General features: G+C 43.3%; 1 protein-coding gene across 3 annotated transcripts in view; it reads right to left on the reverse strand.

Moving 5' to 3' along the window:
• The window catches only part of LOC138764049 (di-N-acetylchitobiase-like), a 43,696-nt gene extending 28,111 nt beyond the window's left edge, over positions 1-15,585 (reverse strand). For 2 of the 3 annotated variants that reach the window (XM_069939330.1, XM_069939328.1), the window contains exons 1-4: positions 15,151-15,585; positions 9,658-9,798; positions 7,641-7,779; positions 5,769-5,977 (exon numbers count right to left, since the gene is read on the reverse strand). In XM_069939330.1, coding sequence (XP_069795431.1) covers positions 5,769-5,977; positions 7,641-7,779; positions 9,658-9,798; positions 15,151-15,579 — 918 coding nt within the window. In that variant the 5' untranslated portion in view covers positions 15,580-15,585. The remainder of the gene's footprint in view (positions 1-5,768; positions 5,978-7,640; positions 7,780-9,657; positions 9,799-15,150) is intronic. The other variant, XM_069939329.1, reaches the window with a different exon arrangement.
• Between the last annotated feature and the right edge of the window lie 6,935 nt (positions 15,586-22,520).

A 22,520-nucleotide genomic window follows, 5' to 3' on the forward strand; every position in this document is an offset into this window, starting at 1 on the left:
GACCGATGTGTCGGAACTTGAAGTCCCTAAGGGACTGGTCTGACACCCAAATACCAACAGTGCAGTTCTCCTCATCTGGTCAGGCATACAGAATTTTGTCTCCGACATATGATCAAGTCCTCCTTGAGCATAGACAGATTGAACGCTTTCATGGTAGAGAGAAGATGGATAACCCCGACTCGGCCCCTATGCTAGATTCTCTCCCTGAGAACCTGTGGTCAGTGGGACCAGCAGATGTGGGTTTTTGTCAGCAGGTTGATCCCATAACCTTCGAACTGTCAGATTTCACCCCTATTTGGCAGATGCAGTATCCCCACAAACCTGAAGCTGAGGAAGGTTTGGCAGATACCATTGATGGCCTTATGTATTCAGGGGTGTTGGAACATTCGTGTTCTAGTTGGAATACACCCATCTTACCTGTTCCTAAACAAGACACGGGCAAATATCGGATGGCCCATGACTTAAGGCGCATCAATGGTATTGTGAGAACACCCACAGTTCCAGTACCAAACCCATATACTGCCATGACTGCTTTAACCCCCAACCACAAGTGGTTCTCTTGCATAGATTTAGCGAATGCTTTCTTTTGCTTGCCGCTGGCAGAACCATTAAGAGATGTGTTTTCATTCACGTATAGAGGTAGAAAGTTGCGGTATACTAGGCTTCTGCAGGGCTTTATTTTATCTCCAGGGATTTTCAATCAGGTGTTGAAAGAACAGCTGGGGGGGCTAGCACTGCCAGGTGGGGTAGTTCTGATCCAGTATGTAGATGACATCCTATTAGCAGCACCTGATCATACTTCCTGTTTGGAGGCCACCTGTCTCCTGCTAGTGCAGCTGTTCAAGGCAGGCTTTAAAGTCTCTCGCTCAAAGCTGCAATGCTGCAGGCAGGTGGTCACCTTTTTAGGGAGAATGGTCTCAGCGAAAGGCACAGGGATTTCCCCTGCACATCGAACAGCGATACTACATCATCCAAAACCAAAGACAGAAAAGGAGATGCTTTCGTTTTTGGGTTTGTCAGGGTATAGTAGGCAGTTTATCCCATCGTATGGTGAGTTGACACATCCACTGCAAACTTTGGTGAATGAGCAGGGGATGAGGAATCTGGAAGCTACACTTGATTGGACTGCACAGGCTGAGATGAGTTTTATTCTATTGAAGCAAGCTCTTACAACAGCTATAGATTTGGCGATTCCAAATTATAAACTACCTTTCTTTTTGGATGTTTCTGAAAAAGCACACACAATTGATGGTGTTCTTTTTCAGAAAGAAGGGGGTGGAAGATGTGTGCTCATGTATGTGAGTATCACACTAGACCCAACGGAAGACAGACACCCACCATGTACGAGACATGCAGCGGGAGTAGCAAAGATTTTACAAAAGGTGGCACACATAGTAATGGGACATGGCCTGACGGTATTAACAACACATAGCATTGTAGCATTTGTGAGCTCGACAGCATTTACAATGACTTCACTAAGGCAGACGAGACTAGAAAAGATCCTGAATGCTCCAAATGTTACATTTACCCATGAAGGCATTAACATGGCAGACAATATGGGAGAGGGAGAACCACACTGTTGTGTGAAGAGGGTAGTGAAGGATATTAAAATAAGACCTGACCTACAGGCTACACCCTTAAGAGAACCAGATGAAACCTTGTTTACAGATGGGTGTTGTTACAGACACCCCACAGATGGATTGAAAGCTGCCTATGCGGTGGTACGAAAAACTACAGGAGGATTTGAAGAAATCATTACAGGGACAGTGAGAGGAAAGGAGTCAGCACAACTCGCAGGGAATGATAGCAGCATTAGAATGGGCAGAAGGGAAGGAGGTCAATATATATACAGACTCGGCATATGTGGTAGGGACAATTCAGGTCGAACTTAGTCAATGGATTAGAAGTGGGTTTTTAACAGCAGCAATGACCCCAATTAAACACGAGAAGGATGTTAGGAAACTGGCTGAGGCCCTCCTGAAACCAAGGGCATTAGCAGTTCTTAAATGTAAAGGACATGATAGAACAGATACGATGGTGGCTCGGGGAAATCAGGAAGCGGACATGGCCGCTAAAAGGGCAGCAGGATACGGCCCTCAGTTTATTATGATACAGGCAGACAGAACAGCACATGACTTATTACCACCGTGTAGGGTAGAAGTAATAATACAGGAACAAGCAAAGGCATCACCTCAGGAAAGGATGGTATGGGAGGAAAGGGGGGCAACCAAGGATCAAGGACTATGGAGATCGATAGACGGGAGGCCAGTTTTACCATCTGGACTCATGAAACCCCTCCTCGAGGAGGCGCATGGGCTAACACACTGTGGAAAGAAGCAGATGATAAGGTACTTGATACATTGGTGGCACCCCTTCCTGCCGGCGATGGTGGAGAACCATATTAGAGAGTGTGATGTATGTATAGCTTTCAATGTAAAGGCGACTGTAAAGCCACATGAAGGTCAGTTCCCTCTACCTAAGTTACCAGGGCAGGAAATCGTACTGGATTATACGGACATGATTGAGAGGGTAAGTGGCTATCGATACCTCTTAGTAGCAGTAGATGTGTTCACAGGGTGGCCGGAGGCAATCCCTGCCAAAAGAGAAGATGCAAGGACGGTATGTAAATTCCTGATCAACCAGTATATTCCGAGACACGGATTCCCTAGAAAAATCAGGTCTGATAATGGAAGTCATTTTAAGAATAATAATCTACAGGAGGTAGAAGCAATGTTGGGATTGAAACATGCCTTTGGAACGGTGTACCATCCGCAATCCCAAGGGAAAGTGGAGAGGATGAACCAAACAATAAAAGGTAAGATCGGGAAAGTACAGGCACGGATGCGTTGCCCCTGGCATTAATGTCAATAAGGAGTTCGGTAAGTTCTGTGACAGGATTTACTCCATATGAACTACAAACAGGGCACCAGTTTCCAGGACCGGGAGCCGGAATTCAGACTACGAAGAATGAGGTAAGTTCAATGGGATGCAAACTTTATTATGATAAACTAACGGCTCTGGTGTCAGATTTTTCACAACAGGTCACAAGTCCCAACAGAAAAGAGGAAACTCCGATACCTTCAGTCGCGGAGTGGGTTCTGCTAAAGGTCATCAAAAGAAAGTGGTCGGAGCCCAGGTGGACAGGACCCTACAGAGCGGTGGAGAGAACGTCCCACGCGGATTGACTACAGGGAAAAAGCGAGACGTGGTATCATTGGAGTCTGAACAGCAACGGACCCACCGACACGGACACTGGAACAGATTCGAACGGAGATGACTGGGACTCTGTGAAGCAACCACGGACTAAGAACACTTAACGTCCCTTTTTAAAGAGACTATTGGACTACGGTGACTGTGTATCAGTGGTTGACGGCATAATTAATTTATTGGCATCAAAACAATGAAGGGAGCTGAGATGAATACTATGTGGGGACTATGGGTGATGTTGTTCCTAGCCCTTGAAGCATCTGGAGAAGGAAACAACTGTACAAAGGGTTTGTGGTCAGCCTGGGAGGCCCATAACGAACTGAAACAGTACTTTGCGGATTGGACTGACGTTTCTGAACTCTGTGTTGGGGGCCCCCACTGAACTGAAGTGTGTTCATAATGGCCAAGTTTGTGAGGTTAAGTTTAACAAGGGGTCGGAGATGCCGGTCCTTGCAAAAACTCCTGAGGTCTTGGTCCCATAAGTTAACTGGTGGTTGGTCTCATTTTCATGAGACCAAAAGGGGGACTGTTGGAATCTAGGGGTTAAAACAGTATGAAATAAATGATTAATTAATAAGTGTATATTTACTGCATGGTTCAGGGAAAAAGGAATGTGATTAAGTGGCAATCACAGCATGGAGCAAAGTTGGCTGAGCAAAATTGTCTCTCCAAAATACAGGGAGAGGAAATGCATAAAACAATTTAGGAGGAATGCTCAAACTAAATGAGGTGGTGAGTAGCACAGGAGACACAGGCCAGATCAGAACAAAGAATGGCCTGTAAGAAACAAAGGGAATGGAAAACAAGTCTAGGAGGAAGATTAAGGCAGGAGGAGGTGTTAAAGAGAACAGCAGAAATTGGCCAGACAAGAACAGAATGGTGATTAGAAATATCTGGGGATGAATTAATTTCTGATCAACACAACAGGATAGTCTGGCCTGGAGGATTAAGATGGGAGTGCTACACCCCAGATATCTGCAAAACAGGAGATGACTTGTGATAACCCTTATGCAAAAAGATCTAGCAAAGGAAGACAACTTTTCTTCTGTATGATAAGGTTGACCTATATAAACTGAGCCAACTGGACAATAGGGGTCAGTCTTGGGGAATAGCTCACTGTGCAGGTGACCTATGAACTAACGACTGACCCAGAGCTCTGTTAAGTTTTATTCTTGTGCTGTGTAATAAACTGACTGTTGAACCGAATACCTTCTCCTATCACTTCATTCAAAGAACACGCTGGACTCAGACCACACATAGACTAAATTAAGAGTAAGGTAAAGCCAGAGTCCGACACCATGTCTCCGTTACTCCGACAATATCATAACCTCCCATTGCCATTTGTGCCTCAAGCTCATCCATTTTATTCCTTACACTCCGTGCATTCATACACAATACCTTGATACCATATCTCCTTTCTCCCTCCACCTTTGTTCTCGATGCCCTTGCCCCTACTCTCCTATTCTTTTTAGTTCCCTTTTTCCTTATTGTTTCACCGTCTAACAGAAACACCCCTATATTCACTCTCCTATCTGCTTCCCTACCAGTCCTGTTCCCTTCCCCCTGCCAAATTAGTTTAAATCAAATCTGACAGCATTTTTAAACCTAACTGCCAGTATATTGGCCCCCATTGCATTCAGGTGTAAACCATCTGAATGTTGGACTCATTATTTTAGCCATCATGATACTTCCCTGCCTAATGACTTGTGTGCAGTGTTTAATTCAACGGGCCCTTCGTCAGATCCCTACAACCCAAAGGATGTATGTTTCCCAAACTCCGTCTGGTGATGCTGAGATTACAGTTCGTTTGGTGACTCGCTGGGAAGAAGACCAAGCTTCCAGTTGAGAATTTACTAAGCGTAGCTAAAGAAAAAGTGTGGATTGTGAGAGATAATAGAATATAGGAAGTAAAGTTGTATGAATGAAATAAGGAATACTAGACTAGACTAGAGGAAGTTAAGTAAGTGCTGAGTAGGGATGAATTCCGATAAGAGTGTGAGGAAGGGTTACGCAAGTATAATAGAATAATATATAGTGATAGAAAGAATTAGTAAGTTCTGCATATAGAATTAGTGTCCTGGAGGTTGAGATGTTTGAATAAGAACAAAGGCAGATTCATGAATAAGGACAATGAAATGATGGGACCCAGACAGGATACCCCCCCCCCCCCCACCCCATGGTCTTTCAAGTTTACAGAAATTGCACATAGACAGACAGAATTACCAAATGCCAAACCAATCCAGGAGGCAGAAGAATGTTAAATGGGGGGAGGGTACCTCTACACTGAAATGAACTGTATAAAAGTTGGGTGAGCCCCAGTATATGTGTGTATTCCCATGGTAAGGGGAAGCACCCAACTTTGCACTGTTGTACAATAAATGTTCTTTGTTCTCAATTTTTGTCTCGAGCGAAATCTGTGAAGGTACTTCTGTTTCTCACAGTAAGAAGTTTCTTTCCACCTCAAACCCAGTGCATGCAGTGAGCAGGTTAATGTTTTAATTTCCATGTAAACAACTGATGTGAAATAAAATTCTTAAATCCATTAAAGAAATATTCTTTACTTGAGATCCAGGTCTGTCTCGGTGGTAAGTTTGTACGAGATCTTCCATCAGTACATTTAATGCATAATATTCTTTGGAATTTGTTGCAATTTGGGGTAATATATTCACATTGATTCCATCCAGATAGTCCCTGGTTATCAGATACTTGTTAATCCTCATCCACTTTCTTTGAGCTCTTGTCCTGTTGATTTCGTCCAGAGATACGTCAGCTAATGCAAGAAAGAAAATGATTTGACCAGTGTTATTCACAGATCATCTGTGTTCTGAGAAACTTTACAGCACAATGTCAGTTACACCCTCAGAGTGAGGCTTTGAGGAGGAATTTATATAGCCACCACCTTCCCCAATTGGATCAATATTAGTTGACTGTTGTTTGTGCTTGGGGCCTCTATCTCTGAACTTTCTGGCTGAATGACCACAGTATGTCCAAGATGGCAGCCAAGAGCCTCAGGCCCCATCACACTGAGAAGAGGTGCACCTCAGGGCTGCATGCTCAGCCCATGACTGCTCACACTTCAGACTCACGACTGTACTTCCAGGTTCTTCTCCAACAGAAACGGCAGGTTTGTGGATGACACAACGGGAGTTGGCCTCATCAGCAACAATGACGAGTCGGCTGGCAGGGAGGGGGATGGAAGGTTTGTACAGTCCTGCACAAGCAACGTGGAGAAGGTAAAGAAGATGATTGTGGACTTCAGGATGACAAAGGAACACATCAATAGCTCTGTTGTAGAGAGAGTGGGGAACAGAAAGTTCCTTAAATTAATTTAAAGAATGCCCTTTCCGGGGCCCACATCTCCTCATCAGGCAGGAAGGTGCAGCCACATCTACACTTCCTCAAGAGGATGAGGTTAGTTCAATATAACCTTTCACATCAATTATTTGTGACTCCACAAAAACTCAATAGGCTAAATCCTGCTGTATCAGATTTTTGTTTTAGGTGTAGATCGGAGGTTGGAACATTTTTTCATTCAATTTGGAAATGCCCGAATGTAAGACAATTTTGGTTCGGGGTAGGTCATTTTATGGAATGATTTACAAGGGTCAAATTCCCACAGGGCCCGATGTTATTTTATTGAGTAATATTAAGGCTGTAAGACCAGAACTAAAATTAAATATTATCAATCAGAGTTTATTTATTTTATTCATTCTGAAAGAGGTCCGTTTGTTCTGCAAATGTATTCTTTGTCCTTATGTGCATTATGTCTGGTTGTGTGTCTCCATGTTTTGCACCGAGGACCGGAGAATGTGGTTTCCTCGGGATGTACTTGTGCAACTGAATGATAGCGAACTTGAACTTGAAATACATCAAGGGCGCTGCCACGTTCCCTCAGTTCCCACACTTCTCATTGGGTGGATGAAGGCAAGTGGAGTTGGACTTGGCCAATGAAGAGGAAGCCACAGCGAGAAAGGGAGTGAGTCAGGTTCACGAGGATGTCACGGGGACGGGAGGGTGTGAGTTATCAGGGGAGGCTGGATCAATGAAACTAAGGGTCTAGAGGCATGAGAATAACGAACACTGGAGGGGGAGCTGTCCTGCTGCCACAAACTTAGTCTTATCAGAATGGTTCATGGAGAACAAATGATATGTGCTCTGTGCTCTGTAGTAAAATTAGTTACTGTAGCAACTGTGTTGGAGGGCGTAACAAAGAACAAGAAAATGATCAGCATAGTTGAGTCGAAGTTCAGTAAACGCCGTTGACTCACGCAGCTTTAAGACATTTAAAAGTCGACTAAAAGTCGTTTTAAAAGTAGTTTACTCAAACAATCACACGCAGCTTTTAAAACCCTGCACATCCCAAATGACGTCATTGCATCGCTCGGAACCTCCCGAGCCAGTTCGATTAAGCCTCCGGTGAGCTACTACAATACCTCTTTTGACAACGCGAATATTTTTGGAGTGAGCGTAACACACAAGTTCAGGGTCAACATCGCGAGTCAGAACAATGGTTGTGACCTTCGCCCAGTCGTAATGTTTCCAATCCTTTCCCCCAAAATCAATGGCAACGACCTGGAACAAAGGGAAATCTGTCATTGGAAAACATCCATTTTCCCAGTGAATCCCACCCCCCAGCCTCTGGGATAAGGAGGTCCTGGCGAATACATTGAGCTGGCAGGTTACATTGGGGGTGATCTGACTGCTGTCACAGAGCTCACTGGGTGACCTTGTTCGGAATTAAAGTGGAACTCACTGTACCAGATGGGAACCCATTTTTCACATTTGACCTTCAATGTTTCTTTAAAGATTTGACATTTAGTTTTAGTAAATCAGGAAAGCCCTGAGACACTGTGATTGAAGTAAAAACTCGATACTTAATTCACTTTTTAAAAAAAGTTTAATTTACTGCTGTCAGGACTAGAGTCCCACCATTCCATGAAAACATCCTGTTTTCAATCGCCACGACCTCCAGATATTTATGTTGCTTACACATAGAACAGGCCAGCACAGTACAGGCCCTTCAGCCCACATTGTTGTGCTGACCTTTGGAAACTTACTTGACAACAACCTAACCCTTCCCTACATCACCCCCTTCCCTACTTCTGCTCCAGCCACGTGTCTGTCGAAGAGTCTTGTGAATGTCCCAATTGTACCAACATCCAGCTACAACCCTGACAATACATTCCAGGTGCCACCACTCTGAGTAACAACACTTCACTCTGACGTTTCCCCTGAACTTTCTTCCACGCGCCTTAAACTGTTGCCCCACGGTATTAGCTGTAATTTCCCACAGGGGCAAGATGCTGACTGTCCGCCCTACCTGAGCCCCTCTTAATCCTGTAGAACTCGATTAAGTCACCTCTTATCCTTCTTTGCTGCCAAGAGAAAATCCCTAGCTCTGCCAACCATAAGATCAGTTCTCCCAACCAGAAAATGTCCTGTTAAATCTCCTGTGCAGTGTCACCAAACCTCCTACATCTTTCCTGTTATGAGGTACCTCTCATTCTCCAGAATAGTCACCTCTCATTCTTCTTCGCTCCAAAGACAAAAGCTCTCGCTCCATCAGCTTTGCTCACTCTAATCCAAAGACCATCCTGGTAAATCTCTCCAAAACATTTGCATCCTTCCTGTAATGAGGTGACCAGAACTGAATATAACACTCCGAGTGGTGTCTAACCAAGTTTGATGGAGCTGCCACATTACCTCACAGCTCTTGACCTCAATCCCCTGACTCATGAAGGCTATCACACCATACCTTTCCTATATACCCCATCGGCTTGCGTGGCAACCTTGAGAGATCCATGGGCCTGGACACCAAGTCCTTTGTTCCTCAGTTCAGAATGCTTGCATTAACCACATGCCCCAAAATCATGTTCGATCTTCCAAACTGCAGAACTTCACACTCACCTGCTATTTCACTGCCCAAACCTGTCTATAGTTGGTTTAATCTTGCCACAAACTTTGACACTATCCACAACACCTCCAAACTTTATTGTAGCCCAGTCTCAGATCTCGGACCCACGCGGAGGACCTTCAAGTCCGGAAGCTCCAGGGGATAAAGCACAGTCTCCTACCAACACTCTCAGGAACTGCCACCCCGAACAAGTGAAAAGTCAGCGAACCATGTGAGGAACAGAGGAGCTCACACCCGATGATCTGTTTCCAACAGATCACGTCAAGGAAGATCCTTTAGTCAACTAACTCTTCCCATGAGTGATCACAATAACTGGTAGCACCCACCTGGACTGGGGCCCGAACATCTGGGCCCAGGGGTTGACACAGAGCTGGATTAACACACCGACACCCATAAGGAGTTTGCCTAGAGCTCCTGCCCATGCTCAGTGGGTCAAGGAGGAACAGGACCAGGACCAGTGTCAGAGCCGATCTGCAGCACATCCTCCCGGCCTGAGCCCTGCCAGAGATGGAAATCCAGCAACACCAGGTACTTACAATGACAGCAATCCTCACGTCTCTGAAACTCCTCCTCCTGCCTCTCCGTCTCTGTGTGTGTGTGGTAACGATGAAGGTTTGATGCAAACTTTGTTCTTCAATTGTAACTTTGTTGGAAAACTTCTCGCTCTTCTCTCCTCTCTGCCTTGAGCAACGTTTAAAACATGATTCACTGAATCTGTCCTTCCTTAATTTAGTCAACATAATCCCCTCTCCTCCTTCCTGAGGATCTGCTCCCTCCGTGACTCCCATGTCCACTCCTCCCTCCTCACTACCCCTGTGACCACAGGAGATGCTCCACTTGCGCCCACACCTCCTCCCTCACCACCATTTGGGGCCTCAAACAATCCTTCCAAGTGAAGCAATATTTTACTTGTGAGTCTGCTGGGATCATCCATTGCATGTGGTGCTCCCGCTGTGGTCTCCTTTTCATCGGAGACACTGGACATAGACTGAGCACCTTGGCTCTGACCGCCGCAATAGCGTGGATCTCCCAGTGGCCGCCCATTTCAATTCTCCATCCCATTCCTTTGCTGACATGTCCGTGCATGGTCTTATGTCATGCCGGACTGCGACCACCAGCAAATTGGAGGAACGACACCTCATATTCAGACTGGGCCACCTCTCACCAGATGGCATTAAACTCATACACATCCCCAACTTCTTCCCCAGCTCTCCCTTTTCCCATCTTCTTTTCCACAGATATAATCAATTCTCACCTCTCACTTATCGAATCCAATTAGATTTCAGATTTATTGTCAGAGTACGTAGATAACATCACATACAACCCTGAGATTGTTTATCTGTGGGCCAGGCAGAATTACCACTTACTGGAAGTGCAAAAAATACTAAGCACAGTGTACACATGTAAACAAAGAACTATAAACAGAAAACAAATGTAAATAAACTGACTGTGCAATACAGAGAGAACAAAATGAAAATCAATAAAGTGCACAAGTAAGGGTCCTTAAATGAGTCCCTGATTGAGTTTGTCATTGAGGAGTCTGATGGTGGACGGGCAGTAGCTGTTCTTGACCATGGTGGGGTGAGCCCTGAGGCACTGATACCTCTTCCCTGATGGCAGCAGCGAGAACAGAGTGTGTGCTTGGTGGTGTGGGTCTTTGATGATCACTACTGCTCTCTGATGGCAGCGTTCCCTACAGATATTCTCGATGGTGGGGAGGGTTTTACCTGTGAAGTCCTAGGCTATGTCCATTACCTTCTGCAGGGCTTAATATTCAGGGGCATTGGTGTCTTCATACCAGACCATGATCCAGCCGGTCAGCACACTTTCCACCATAACTCTATAGAAATTTGTCAGGGTTTCTGGTGTCACTCCATAACTCCGCAAACTCCTGAGGAAGTAGAGGCGCTACATGCTTTCTTCATAATGCCATTGGAGGATTGGGTCCAGGAAAGATCCTACGAGATAGTGATTTCCAAGAACTTAAATTTGCTCACCCTTTCCACCTCTGATCCCCAATGATCACTGGATTGTAAATCTCTGGCTTTCCTTTCCTGAAGTCAACAATCAGCTCCTTAGTTTTGGTGACATTGAGTGTGAGGTTGTTGTTGGGGCACCATTCAGCCAAGTTTTCAATCCCCATCCTCTATAGAACCCACTACTGTGGTATCGTCAGCAAATTTGTTGTATCGAGCCACACAGTTGTAGGTGTAAAGTGAGTAGAGCAGGGGGCTGAGAACACAGCCCTGTGGTGCTCCGGTACTGATGGAAATTGTGGAGGAAAAGTTCGTACCAACCTTCACTGATTGTGATCTGGAGGTGAGGAAATCCAGGATCCAATTACACAGTGGGGTGTTGAGTCCCAGTTTAGATTTGAGGGGATGATGGTGTTAAGTACCAAACTGTATCGATGAAGAGCATGTTAATGAATGCATCTTCACTGTCCAAGTGTTCCATGGCTTTATGTGGAGCCAGTGGGATGAAAATTAATGCCTTTTGTTGGTCGGGGCTCCTTCACCCCCCCCACCCCCCACCCCCACCCCACAAGCCAGGTCTGTCTGTTCACTGAGATTTCCTGTGTTTTCACTCATTATGAAGAAGGGCTCAGGCCCGAAACGTCAGCGATATCTCTTTGTCTCCTATGGATGCTGAAAGACCGGCTGAGGTTCCTCCAGCAGTTCGGTGTGTTTTCACCACAGTCACAGCATCTGCAGAATTCTGTGCCTCACTGCAAGGAACAAAGTCCTAACCTCATCAACCGTTCCCTAAACCTCAGGCCCCCAGGGTCTGGCCACATCCTCGTGAATCATCCCTACCCTCTTTCCCAACCTGACAATGTCTTTCTTTTGCACGAACCAGAACTGAAGACAAAAATGGGGCCTGATCAACATCTAATAAAACTGCCCCGATCTTCTCCACTCAATCCTCTGACTGATGAAGGCCAACTTGCCAAAGGCCTTTTTGACCATCTTTATCTACCTGTGATGCAATTTTACAGATATCACCTCCCTGTTTTCTTGGATCCTCTGTTCCACAACACTCCCGAGATCACTATCGTTCACTGGGTCAATCCTGCCCACCTTAGATCAGAGGACATCCCAAAATGCAACACCTCACATTTCTTGGAGACATTTCAAACTATTAACCAGGACTGCTCAAGCAAACCAAGTGGGCCATGAGTTAAACACTGCTCAAGACAGTGAGAGAGGAGATAACTTTTCCATCAAAGTTACGATTGAAGAACAAAGTTTGCATCAAACCTTCGTCATTACCACACACACACACAGAGACGGAGAGGCAGGAGGAGGAGTTATCAGCGACATGAGGATTGCTGTCAAAGAAAGTACCTGGTATTGCTGGATTTCCATCTCTGGCAGGGCTCAGGCCGGGAGGATGTGCTGGACTTCGGCTCTGACACTGGTCCTAGTCCTCAACCTGCTGTGGATGGGCAGTTACTCTGGGGAAAATCCTGATGGGTGTCGGTTTGATAATCTGGCTCTGTGTCAACCCCTGGGGCCAGATGTCTGGTCCCAGCCCAGGTGGGTGGTACAGGTTATTGCAATCACTCGTGGGATGAGTTCATTCAGTCTTTCCTGAGGCTGGGCTTCTATTTAGTGGCATTGCACATGAACAAAAGCATTCAGCTCGATTTGAAATTCTTCTTCACAGTGCAGGGTTTTAGAAATTGTTCAACACAGTCTAACAAATTAATACAGTCCAATTTTCACAAAAGGTAAAAACGAAGAACAGAGTGTGTGCTTGGTGGTGTGCTTGGATCTCCAAGCTGTAAAGGACAGGACGTTTGCTGGAACGGCGGGACTGTAATCCTGAATGGAGTGAAATAAACATCAAATCTTAAAGAAACATTGAAGATCAAATGTGGAAAATGGGTTTGCAGCTGGTACAGTGAGTTCCAGTTTAATTCTGATCAAGGTCACTCAGTGAGCAATGTGTCCGCAACAAGATTACCACCAATGTAACCTGCCGGCTCAATGTGTTCACCAGGACTTCCTTAGCTCAGTGTTATAGACCTTGGTCAATTTTATTTTTGGCTGAGGACAGGACTGAACCTACTTCGGGGGATTTGACAGCTGCTCGGAACTGTAATAGCGCTAGGCTTCCACTAGGGGACATTGACAGCTGTCAAAGCACAGGAATCACGTGCTGGAAGTCCATGGGCTCACAGGAGAATGAGCCTGCCACTGTTAACCTCTCTCCACCAGTGGGGAGAGATGGAGGCACTTGTTGGTTTTGAAGAGGTTAGTCAGGGGATTGGACAGCAGGCAGTCAAACAGCCAGTCGGACTGCGCGTGCTCACCTGCAACTTCAGCCAGCCATTTGCTGAGTTGCTTTGCTAACGGGTGCCAGCACTGCCGTCTGGAGCTGTATGTCAGTGTGGTCACCCAGTAGTTTCAGTGGGAACAGGAAGACTGAGCTCCTTTGCCCACGGATGTCAGCACTGTTGTCCTGACAGTAGTGTGGTGATATGTAATTACACCACTAGGTCACCAGGGGTCATCCCAGTGACCTTGTCTATAAAGCAGTCCAGAGCTACACTCTAGCATTCCAGGTTCATCTTGCAGAGAGACAAGACCCTCTTAGTGTACATATTAGTTTATTAAAGCTGTCTTATACTCGCACTGCTGGTGTGGTTATTGTCAGTATAATTTAATAAACTAATATCATAGCTATTAGGATGGAAGCTGCTTCTGCTCCAACGCGCATTTCTGACCACCGGGAGACTCTTCCTGAGGAATGGAATCAGGGGATGACCAGCACGCATGTGCATCTGAGGACAGAGACAGCGAGGGACCGCTGTACTGGAATCGCGGTGGAATGCGGGGAAGACCACAGAAGTATGATAGGGCAGGTAAGAAATGGCCAAGAGCCCAGCTGCCTGTTGGTTTGCTGGTACAGGTGCCGCCGACCCTAAACCCTGGTCCGATCAGAAAGGGGCCACTACAAGCGTGAGTGGAAGGATCTCCGTAAATCATGCTCCCGATCGCCACGTATGTGTAGAATTCCTGACCACTCCAGAGCCAGGGAATGCAGACACCGCTACCATCACTCCCCCAGCAGCAGTTTCCCCAGTACCACGGAGACCTGACGCTACCACTGGGATCCCCCCTAAGCCCGCTGAAAATGTCCCAAGCCAGAGACTCAGTCAACAGCCCCAAGCACCCAGGTTACTCCTCCAGCAGACACAAGCCCCACAGAGGCTCTACCAGCAGCTCCCAGTACCCCAGGGTCCACCCTTGCTACATCTAGACCCAGAGACCACGAGGAGTCCGGGAAAGACCCCCATGGTTTCCCCACATTACCTAAGGGATCAGAGACTGCGGCTTAGCCATGTGCTGTGAGAAGACAGGCTGGAACTCGACCCCAGAAATCCTGGAGCCGGCACGCACTTCGACCGCTGGCTGAGATGCTTTCTGAATTACGTGGAGGGTGCTGAGGCATCATATAAAGAGCTATTAATGCTGCTGTTAGCGCAGCTGGGAGACCACCCTTATACAGGATGCCAGGTCCTACCAAGAGGCAATGAGCACTTTACATAGGCATTACAGTAAGGGGCATAGCGAACTCCACTCCCGGTACAGATTCATGACCAGGTCTCAACAAGTAGAGGAATCTGCCAGAGACTTTATACTGAAAGACCTAGCGAGAGGCTGCAACTTTAAAGCAGTATCAGTCCAGGAGTATGCAGAGGACTTTATTAGAGACAGAATTGTTACGGGCATACGATCCACTGAGACGAGACATCGATTGCTGGAGAAAGGAATGGTGGGGCTAGATGAGGTAGAGACTATTGCAGAAACAGGGGTGTGGGGGGAGGCGTGGCAGTCCTAATTCTCCCCAGCCAGTTTTTTTTTTAAATATCCATTTTTAAACTTTAATCTAAGTATATAAATGTTTTATTTTTACTTCTAAGTACATTAGTTGTCTATAATGGCAGCTAATATAAAAAAACCTAAGACTCAACGACAGAAAAAACTACTTTTTAAAAGTGCTGAAGAACTGAGGCCTACCTGTCCAGTTGGAACCACGGAGTTTTCATTGGGAAATTCCAAGCCACAGAGAACTCCAGCTAGGCTAAGTATTATGCTGGCGCCGGTCTTGTCTCCGCAAGATGGCGCTGGCTTCTTGATGAAATCGACCAATGTCGACCCGCACATTCGCGGGTGACCCGATTGAACAAAGAGACCTTGGGCCAGCGCTGCCGTCGGGGGAGTCGGGACACGCAGGAAGGTGTTGGAGACTGCCCCTGTGCAGCCCCTGGCCCTGCCGGGCACGTGCGATGCTTCGAGGGTCCGCGATTTACTGGAGCGTGTGTGGTCTCTGGGGGGGCCCGAGCACCAGTGCTCCAATGTGGTTGGGGTGCTGTTGTCGGGTCCCCAGACCCGCTGCCGCACGGGAAAAGCCTCAACAACGCTGGAACAAGAAGACTTACCTTTCATGGCCAGTTCACAGGAACAATTGGAGGAGGAGCTTGTAGGAGGTGGGTCTCAAGATGTGGCACTGGAATATGGATTGAACTCTATTTTTACTGTGCTGGAAGGGATTGCTTACCATATGGATACAATGTCTCATCAAATGACTCAAGTGCAATCGACAATGTTTAATGTCTCTGAAGATATATCTACACTTAAGAGAGATGTTAATAAATGCCTTACTTCAGTAATGTAGTACAAGAACATTTTAAAAAGCTTCAGACAACTTTCTCTGAATGTAAAGAGCAGGTTGTATGTAATAAAGATAAAATAAGAGAAAGTGGAAGATTCGTTTGTGGATTGGGGAATTCAGAAGAGGGAGTTATTGAAAAAAAATTGATTCATTGGAAAATCAAAGCCGGAGAAATAATGTAAAAATGTGGGTCTTCCAGAAGATATTGAAGGTACAGATCCAATAAAAAATTTTAAGAACTGGATTCCTGAGATGTTAGGTAAAGAGTTCTTTCCGGGTGGTTTGGTACTGGAAAGGGCACATAGGGCATTGAGGAGGAAAACGTTTCCGGGTCAACCATCACGAGCAGTGTTAATTCGGTGCCTGAATTATCAGGATAGAGAAATGATTTTACGGTTGCGGTACAGAAGGGAAGACAAAGTCGAGCTGCAATGATGAGTCAGAATAATGGAGTTTTTTTAAAATGCTGATTTGAGTCAAGAAATGGTTAGACATCGATGCGAGTTTAATTCGACCAAGGATGTGCTGCGGTGGAAAGGATATAAATTTGCTTTTTGATACCCTGCTGTGTTGAAGGTCTTTTATGGCAATTATCAGTCTCAATTTTTTGAGAATGATATGATGCATTGGTTTTTGCTAATTCGTTACTGGATTTACATGGTCAGGGAAGAATTTCACCGTCATCACCTAAAAGAAGGGCCAATGGACATGAAAATGGACAGAATGGCAAAGATGGGAAGAAGGAGGCTTTGACACACAGTCCTAATGATGTTGAGGATTCAAATCAATCTCTGGGACTGGAGTCCCAGGGCTGAATATATTAATGATGTTGAATTTCATTATTATATATATTGTATCTCTGGCTGAGGGGAGGTGGATGGTACTGATATCTTTGATAGTCGTCTGCCACTGGTTGGGTGTTCCACACCTAGTTTTTTAGGGAATTACTACCTTTGGGTATTTTTTTCTTCTTTTTTTGGGGGGGCAGAATTAATTGTATTCCTTTTCATATTAACATTTATAACATTAGAGGAGGGAGAGTAGATTTTGTTTATTAACAGGAGAGCATTTTTTTAATACTACATGTTCATATTGATAGTTCATCAAAATGTCTAGTTTGAAATTTGCAACTTTTAATGTTCAAGGAATAAATAATCCAATTAAGCGAAAATGAATTTTAGCTTATATTAATAAAATAAAAATTGATATTGCTTTTTTACAAGAAACACATTTGACTGAAAAAGAACATTTGAAATTGAAAAGAGATTGGGTTGCTCATGTTTTTCTTTTTCTTCATTTAACTCTAACGCAAAAGATATAGTGATTTTAGTTCATAAGTATTTATCTTTTGAGTTACAGACTGTAGAGGGAAATGCTGGGAGGGTTTTAAAAGTGGATTGTAACATTTTTAATGAACTTTGGGCTTCACTTGATATCTATACACCTAATGTGGATGATGAATGTTTTATTTCAGATGCTTTTTTGTTATTAAGGCAAGCTAATGAAAATATCCTAGTTGGGGGAGATTTTAATTGCGTTTTGGATCCATTAATGGATAAATCCCCCAAATGTATTAGAAAATCAAAGATGGCAATACAAATAGGGGCTTTAATGAAAGACTTAAATTTGGTAGATATTTGGAGAAGGATTAATCCTATAGAGAAAGATTTTTCTTTTTATTCTTTTAGGTATGATTCCTTTTCTCGAATAGATATTTTTTTTAGTATCGGCACATTTACAGGGAAAGATATTGCAGGTAGATTATAAAAGTAGAGTAATATCTGATTTTCTTTATTATTTTTTTCTCATGAACGTTCAGAGTTGTAACGTCAATCCTATAGATGGAGGTTTAATACAATGTTGATGAAAAAAACCTGAGTTTGTTACTTTTGTTAAGAAACAAATTATTTTTTTCTTAACGTAAATGTTAATTCTGTTCAAAGTAGATTTGTAGTATGGGATGCGTTGAAGGCTTATTTAAAAGGACAAATAATTAGTTATGCTACTAAAGTTAAGAAAGGGAATATGGCTGAAAGTATTAAATTAGAAAAGCAGATTGATGAATCGGAGAAGGAATTTCAAAAGGGAGTAACAGAAGATCAGAAGATAACTTTGACTGGATTGAAATTGCAATATAATACATTATAGACTTATCAATTTGAATGTTTACTTAATCGAACCAAACAATGATATTATGAGTGGGGTGAGAAGTGCATAAAGTACTTGCGTGGCAGTTAAAGAAGAGCAAACGCAAGGGTTATTAATGCTATTAAAAAGGATTCAATAGTTACTTATAAATCTCAGGAAATCAATGAACAGTTTTATTCATTTTATTAAAAATTAGATACTTCTGAGGGGAAACAGGATAATGGATCTATTGATTCTTTTTTTATCTACATTAAAATTACTAGCATTAGATGAAGAGGATATTATAGATTTGGAAGCTCCATTCACAGATTTAGAAATTAAGATGATGGAAATGCCTAATGGTAAGTCACCAGGAGATGACGGGTTTTCGGTTGAATTTTATAAAGTTTTTTATGAACATTTATCTTCGGTGTTTGAGGAGGTATTATGACAACTGACTGAACAGTATGAGTTACTAGAATCTTGTTCTAGTGCTTTAATTACAGTAATTCCAAAGAAAGATAGAGATCCATTAAAAGTGTCTTCGTATAGACCTATCTCTTTATTGAATGTGGATTATAAAATAATAGCTACATTGTTAGCAGATCGGCTTGCTAAATATTTACCTAAACTGATACATGTAGATCAAACAGGTTTTATTAAAAATAGATATGCTTTGGATAATATTCTTCAACTAATTAGATGGACCAATGCATAACAACGGCAGCCCAACCATCCAATGGTGGTTGCACTTGATGCAGAAAAAGCTTTTGATAGGGTCGAATGGAATTTTTTATTTAAGGTCTTGGAAAAATTTAAATTTGGCCCTTTTTTTATTGGCTGGGTTAAAGCTTTATATACAAATCTGACTGCTAGGTTGATAACTAATGGACAAATTTCATCATTATTTAAATTAACACGTTCTACTTGACAAGGTTGTACATTGTCACCAGCCCTATTTGCGTTGGTTATTGAACCGTTAGCTCAGTTAGTATGGCAAAATGATCAGATACAAGAGATGAGAGTTTTGGATGAGGAGTTCAAGATTAATTTATTTGAAGATGATGTTTATGGGAATGTTTATTACAGTATGACTCACTATCTGGGTATAAAGTTAATTGGGATAAAAGTTAAATTCCTTATTCTTTATTTGTTTATTATCAACTGATTGTTGATAAAAAAAATGTATGGTAGAGAGATGGTTTTACCCGTATTGTCAGAGTTGAGTCTTTGATTTCTTATATCCCTAAAAAGGTGAAGGACATTATTCAGTTTATAAAAATGTTATTAATTTGAAATGGACAGATAAAATTAAATATTTAGGAATAATTGTGAATCTTTATATAAATTGAATTATGTTCCATTGTTGAAAAAGATAAAAGCAGACTTAATTAAGTGGAAAGTCCTTCCATTAACTTTAATTGGCTGGGTTAATTGTATTAAAATGAATATTTTTCCACATATTCAATATTTGTTTCAATCAATACCATGTTTTCCTACAAGGAACTTTTTTCAGGATTTAAATAAAGCTACCAGGGAATTTTTATGGAAAGGTAAATTACCAAGGGTAGCATTAAATAACCTTACTTGAAAGTATGCATTAGGTGATTACAATGACCTCATTTTCAGAATTATTATGAGGCAGCCCAACTTAAATTTATTAGTGGTTTGATGGATTTGGATCAATCTCCAAGTTGGGCTAAAGTTGAGATGGCATGTATTTCTGAAACTGCAGTACATCAATTTATATTTTGGCGGAATATAGATCTATTATGGGAGTATAATGTGCCATTATTAAAACATCTGTTGATGTTATGGACAAAAAAGAATAAGATTATAGGATCAAAAGGTAAATTATCTATTTTAATGCCATTATATAATAATCAGCCTATTCCTTTTTCATTGTTTAACAGTCATTTAAAGAATTGGGATTTTGAGGGTATAAAAATATTGCAGGATTGTTTTGTAGAAGGTCAATTTTTTTATTTTACTTAATTGAAAGAACGTTTTGATATTTCTTAAAATTCTTTATTTGTTTATTATTAACGTCGATCATTGGATAAAAAAAAATGTATGGTAGAGAGATGATTTTACCTGTATTGTCGGAGTTTGAGTCTTTGATTTCTTCTATACCAAAAAGGGGTTATATTTCAGTTATGTATCAAGTATTACAAGATAATATGGATAAGTCAGAATGGAAAAAATCTAAGTTTAAATGGGAAAACTATTTAAATTTTGTTTTTCTTGAAGAGTATTGGATGGATACGTGTCATGATAGAGTTACTAGATTGACAAATGCACGATATGGAATGGTTAATTATAATTTTTTGCATCAGTTATATTTAACTCCTGAGAAATTGAAAAAATATGGCTTTAGTAATTCAGATTCCTGTTTTAGATGTGGTACTCAGTGAGTGAGTGGCCCATTGAAGGAGTGGGGACTTTGGTTCGAGAGACTTCGGTGAGCAGGGGCTAAGAAGGAGCTTATTAGTAAAGGGTATTATAGTAAGAAAGGAGGAAATGGAGTCAGTTGGGGTAGTTAAGTGCTCCAATTGTGGGATGTGGGAAATCAGAGACTGCACAGCTGTTCCTGATGACTACATCTGCAAAAGGTGCATCCAATTGTATATAATGAGTGTTGGGGAGCTTTAGCTGCAAATGGATGAATTGAGGATCATAAGGGAAGCAGAGGCAGTGATAGAGAGGAGTTACAGGGAGACAGTCACCCCTAGAAGGCAGGAGTCAGGGAATTGGGTGACTGTGAGGAAAGGAGGGAGAGCGCCAGTGCAGAGTACCCCTGTGGAAGTGCCCCTCAGCAACACGTTTTTGGCTTTGGATACTGCTGGGGGGAACAGCCTATCAGGGATGAGTCGTGGGGGTCAGGTATCTGGCACAGGGGCTGCCCCTGAGGTTCAGAAGGGAAAGAAGGATAAGGATAGGATTCTTGTAGTTGGGGATTCATTAGTCAGAGGGACAGATAGAAGGTTTGTGGGACGAGATCGGGGATCCAGTTTGGTCTGTTGCCTCCCTGGTGCCAGGGTCAGGGATATCTCTGATCGAGTACATAGCATTCTGCAAGGGGAAGGAGAACAGCCAGAAGTCGTGGTCCATGTGGGGACCAATGACTTAGTTAGAAATGGGGATGAGGTCCTGAAACAGGATTATGTAGAATTAGGTAGGAAGTTAAAAAACAGGACCTCCAAGGTAGTAATCTCTGGATTGCTGCCCGTGCCACGAGCTAGTGAGGGTAGAAATAGGAGGATGTGGAGGATGAATGCATGGCAAAAGAGATGGTGCAGGGGGTAAGGGATAAGATTTCTGGATCATTGGGATCTCTTCTGGGGAAGGTCGGATCTGTACAAGAGGGACGGACACCACTTGAACTGGAGGGGGACCAATGTGCTGGCAAGCAGATTTGCTAGAGCTGTGGGGGAAGGTTTAAACTAGTTTGGCAGGGGGGTGGGGAACAGAGGGTGAGAGCAGTGTCCAGGGAGTATGGCCACCTAGCTAGGAATAAAAAAGATAAGAAAGGTAGGATGGAGATTAGGGTAGAAGGTAAAAAAGAGAATATATGTGAGGGTCATTCTCTGAGATGCATATATTTTAATGCAAGAAGCATAGTGAACAAGGTAGATGAGCTGAGAGCATGGACAGATACTTGGGGTCACGATATTGTGGCAATTAGTGAGACCTGGCTACAGGAGGGGCAGGACTGGCAACTTAATATTCCAGGATACATTTGTTTTAGATGTGATAGATCAGGGGGTAAAAAAGGAGGAGGAGGTGCACTTCTTGTTAGGGAGGACATTACTACCGGGAGGTGGCAGGATGGTATGGAGGGATCGACCAGTGAGGCTGTTTGGGTGGAATTGAGGGGTGGAGGAGGCAAGAGGGTGCTAATAGGGGTGTATTACAGACCACCACATGGGCCAAGGGAATTAGAGGAACAAATTTGTAGGGAGATAACGTATATGTGTGAAAATCATAGGGTAGTGATCATGGGAGATTTTAACTTCCCACACATTGATTGGGATACCCATACGGTTAGAGGGCTGGATGGGCTGGAGTTCGTTAAATGTGTTCAGGATTGTTTTCTAAATCAGTTAGTAGAAGAACCGACTCGGGATGGTGTAATACTGGATCTCCTGTTAGGGAACGAGCTAGGTCAGGTAGCGGACATTAATGTTGGAGAACCAATTGGGTCTAGTGATCATAATTCTGTTAGTTTTAGGGTAGTTTTAAGGAAGAGCAAGGAGGGGCCTAAAGTTGAGGTTCTGGATTGGAAAAGAGCAAATTTTGAAGGAATAAGAAGGGATTTGGGGAGGATTGAGTGGGACAGGATATTTTCAGGTAAGGATGTTAATGAAAAATGGAGGATATTCAAAAAAGAAAATTAGAGGGTACAGAGTAGTTATGTCCCAGTCTGGATCAAAGGAAAGGCTGGAAGTCATAGGGAGGCTTGGTTTTCGAGGAATATTTGAAATTTGGTTAGGAGAAAAAGGGAGGTGTACAAGAGGTATAATGAGCAGAGAGCTGAGAAGTTAAAGGAGGACTACAAGGAGTGTAGAAGGAATCTTAAGAAAGAAAT

Source organism: Narcine bancroftii, chromosome 5 (assembly GCF_036971445.1).
Source record: "Narcine bancroftii isolate sNarBan1 chromosome 5, sNarBan1.hap1, whole genome shotgun sequence".
Lineage (NCBI taxonomy): Eukaryota > Metazoa > Chordata > Chondrichthyes > Torpediniformes > Narcinidae > Narcine > Narcine bancroftii.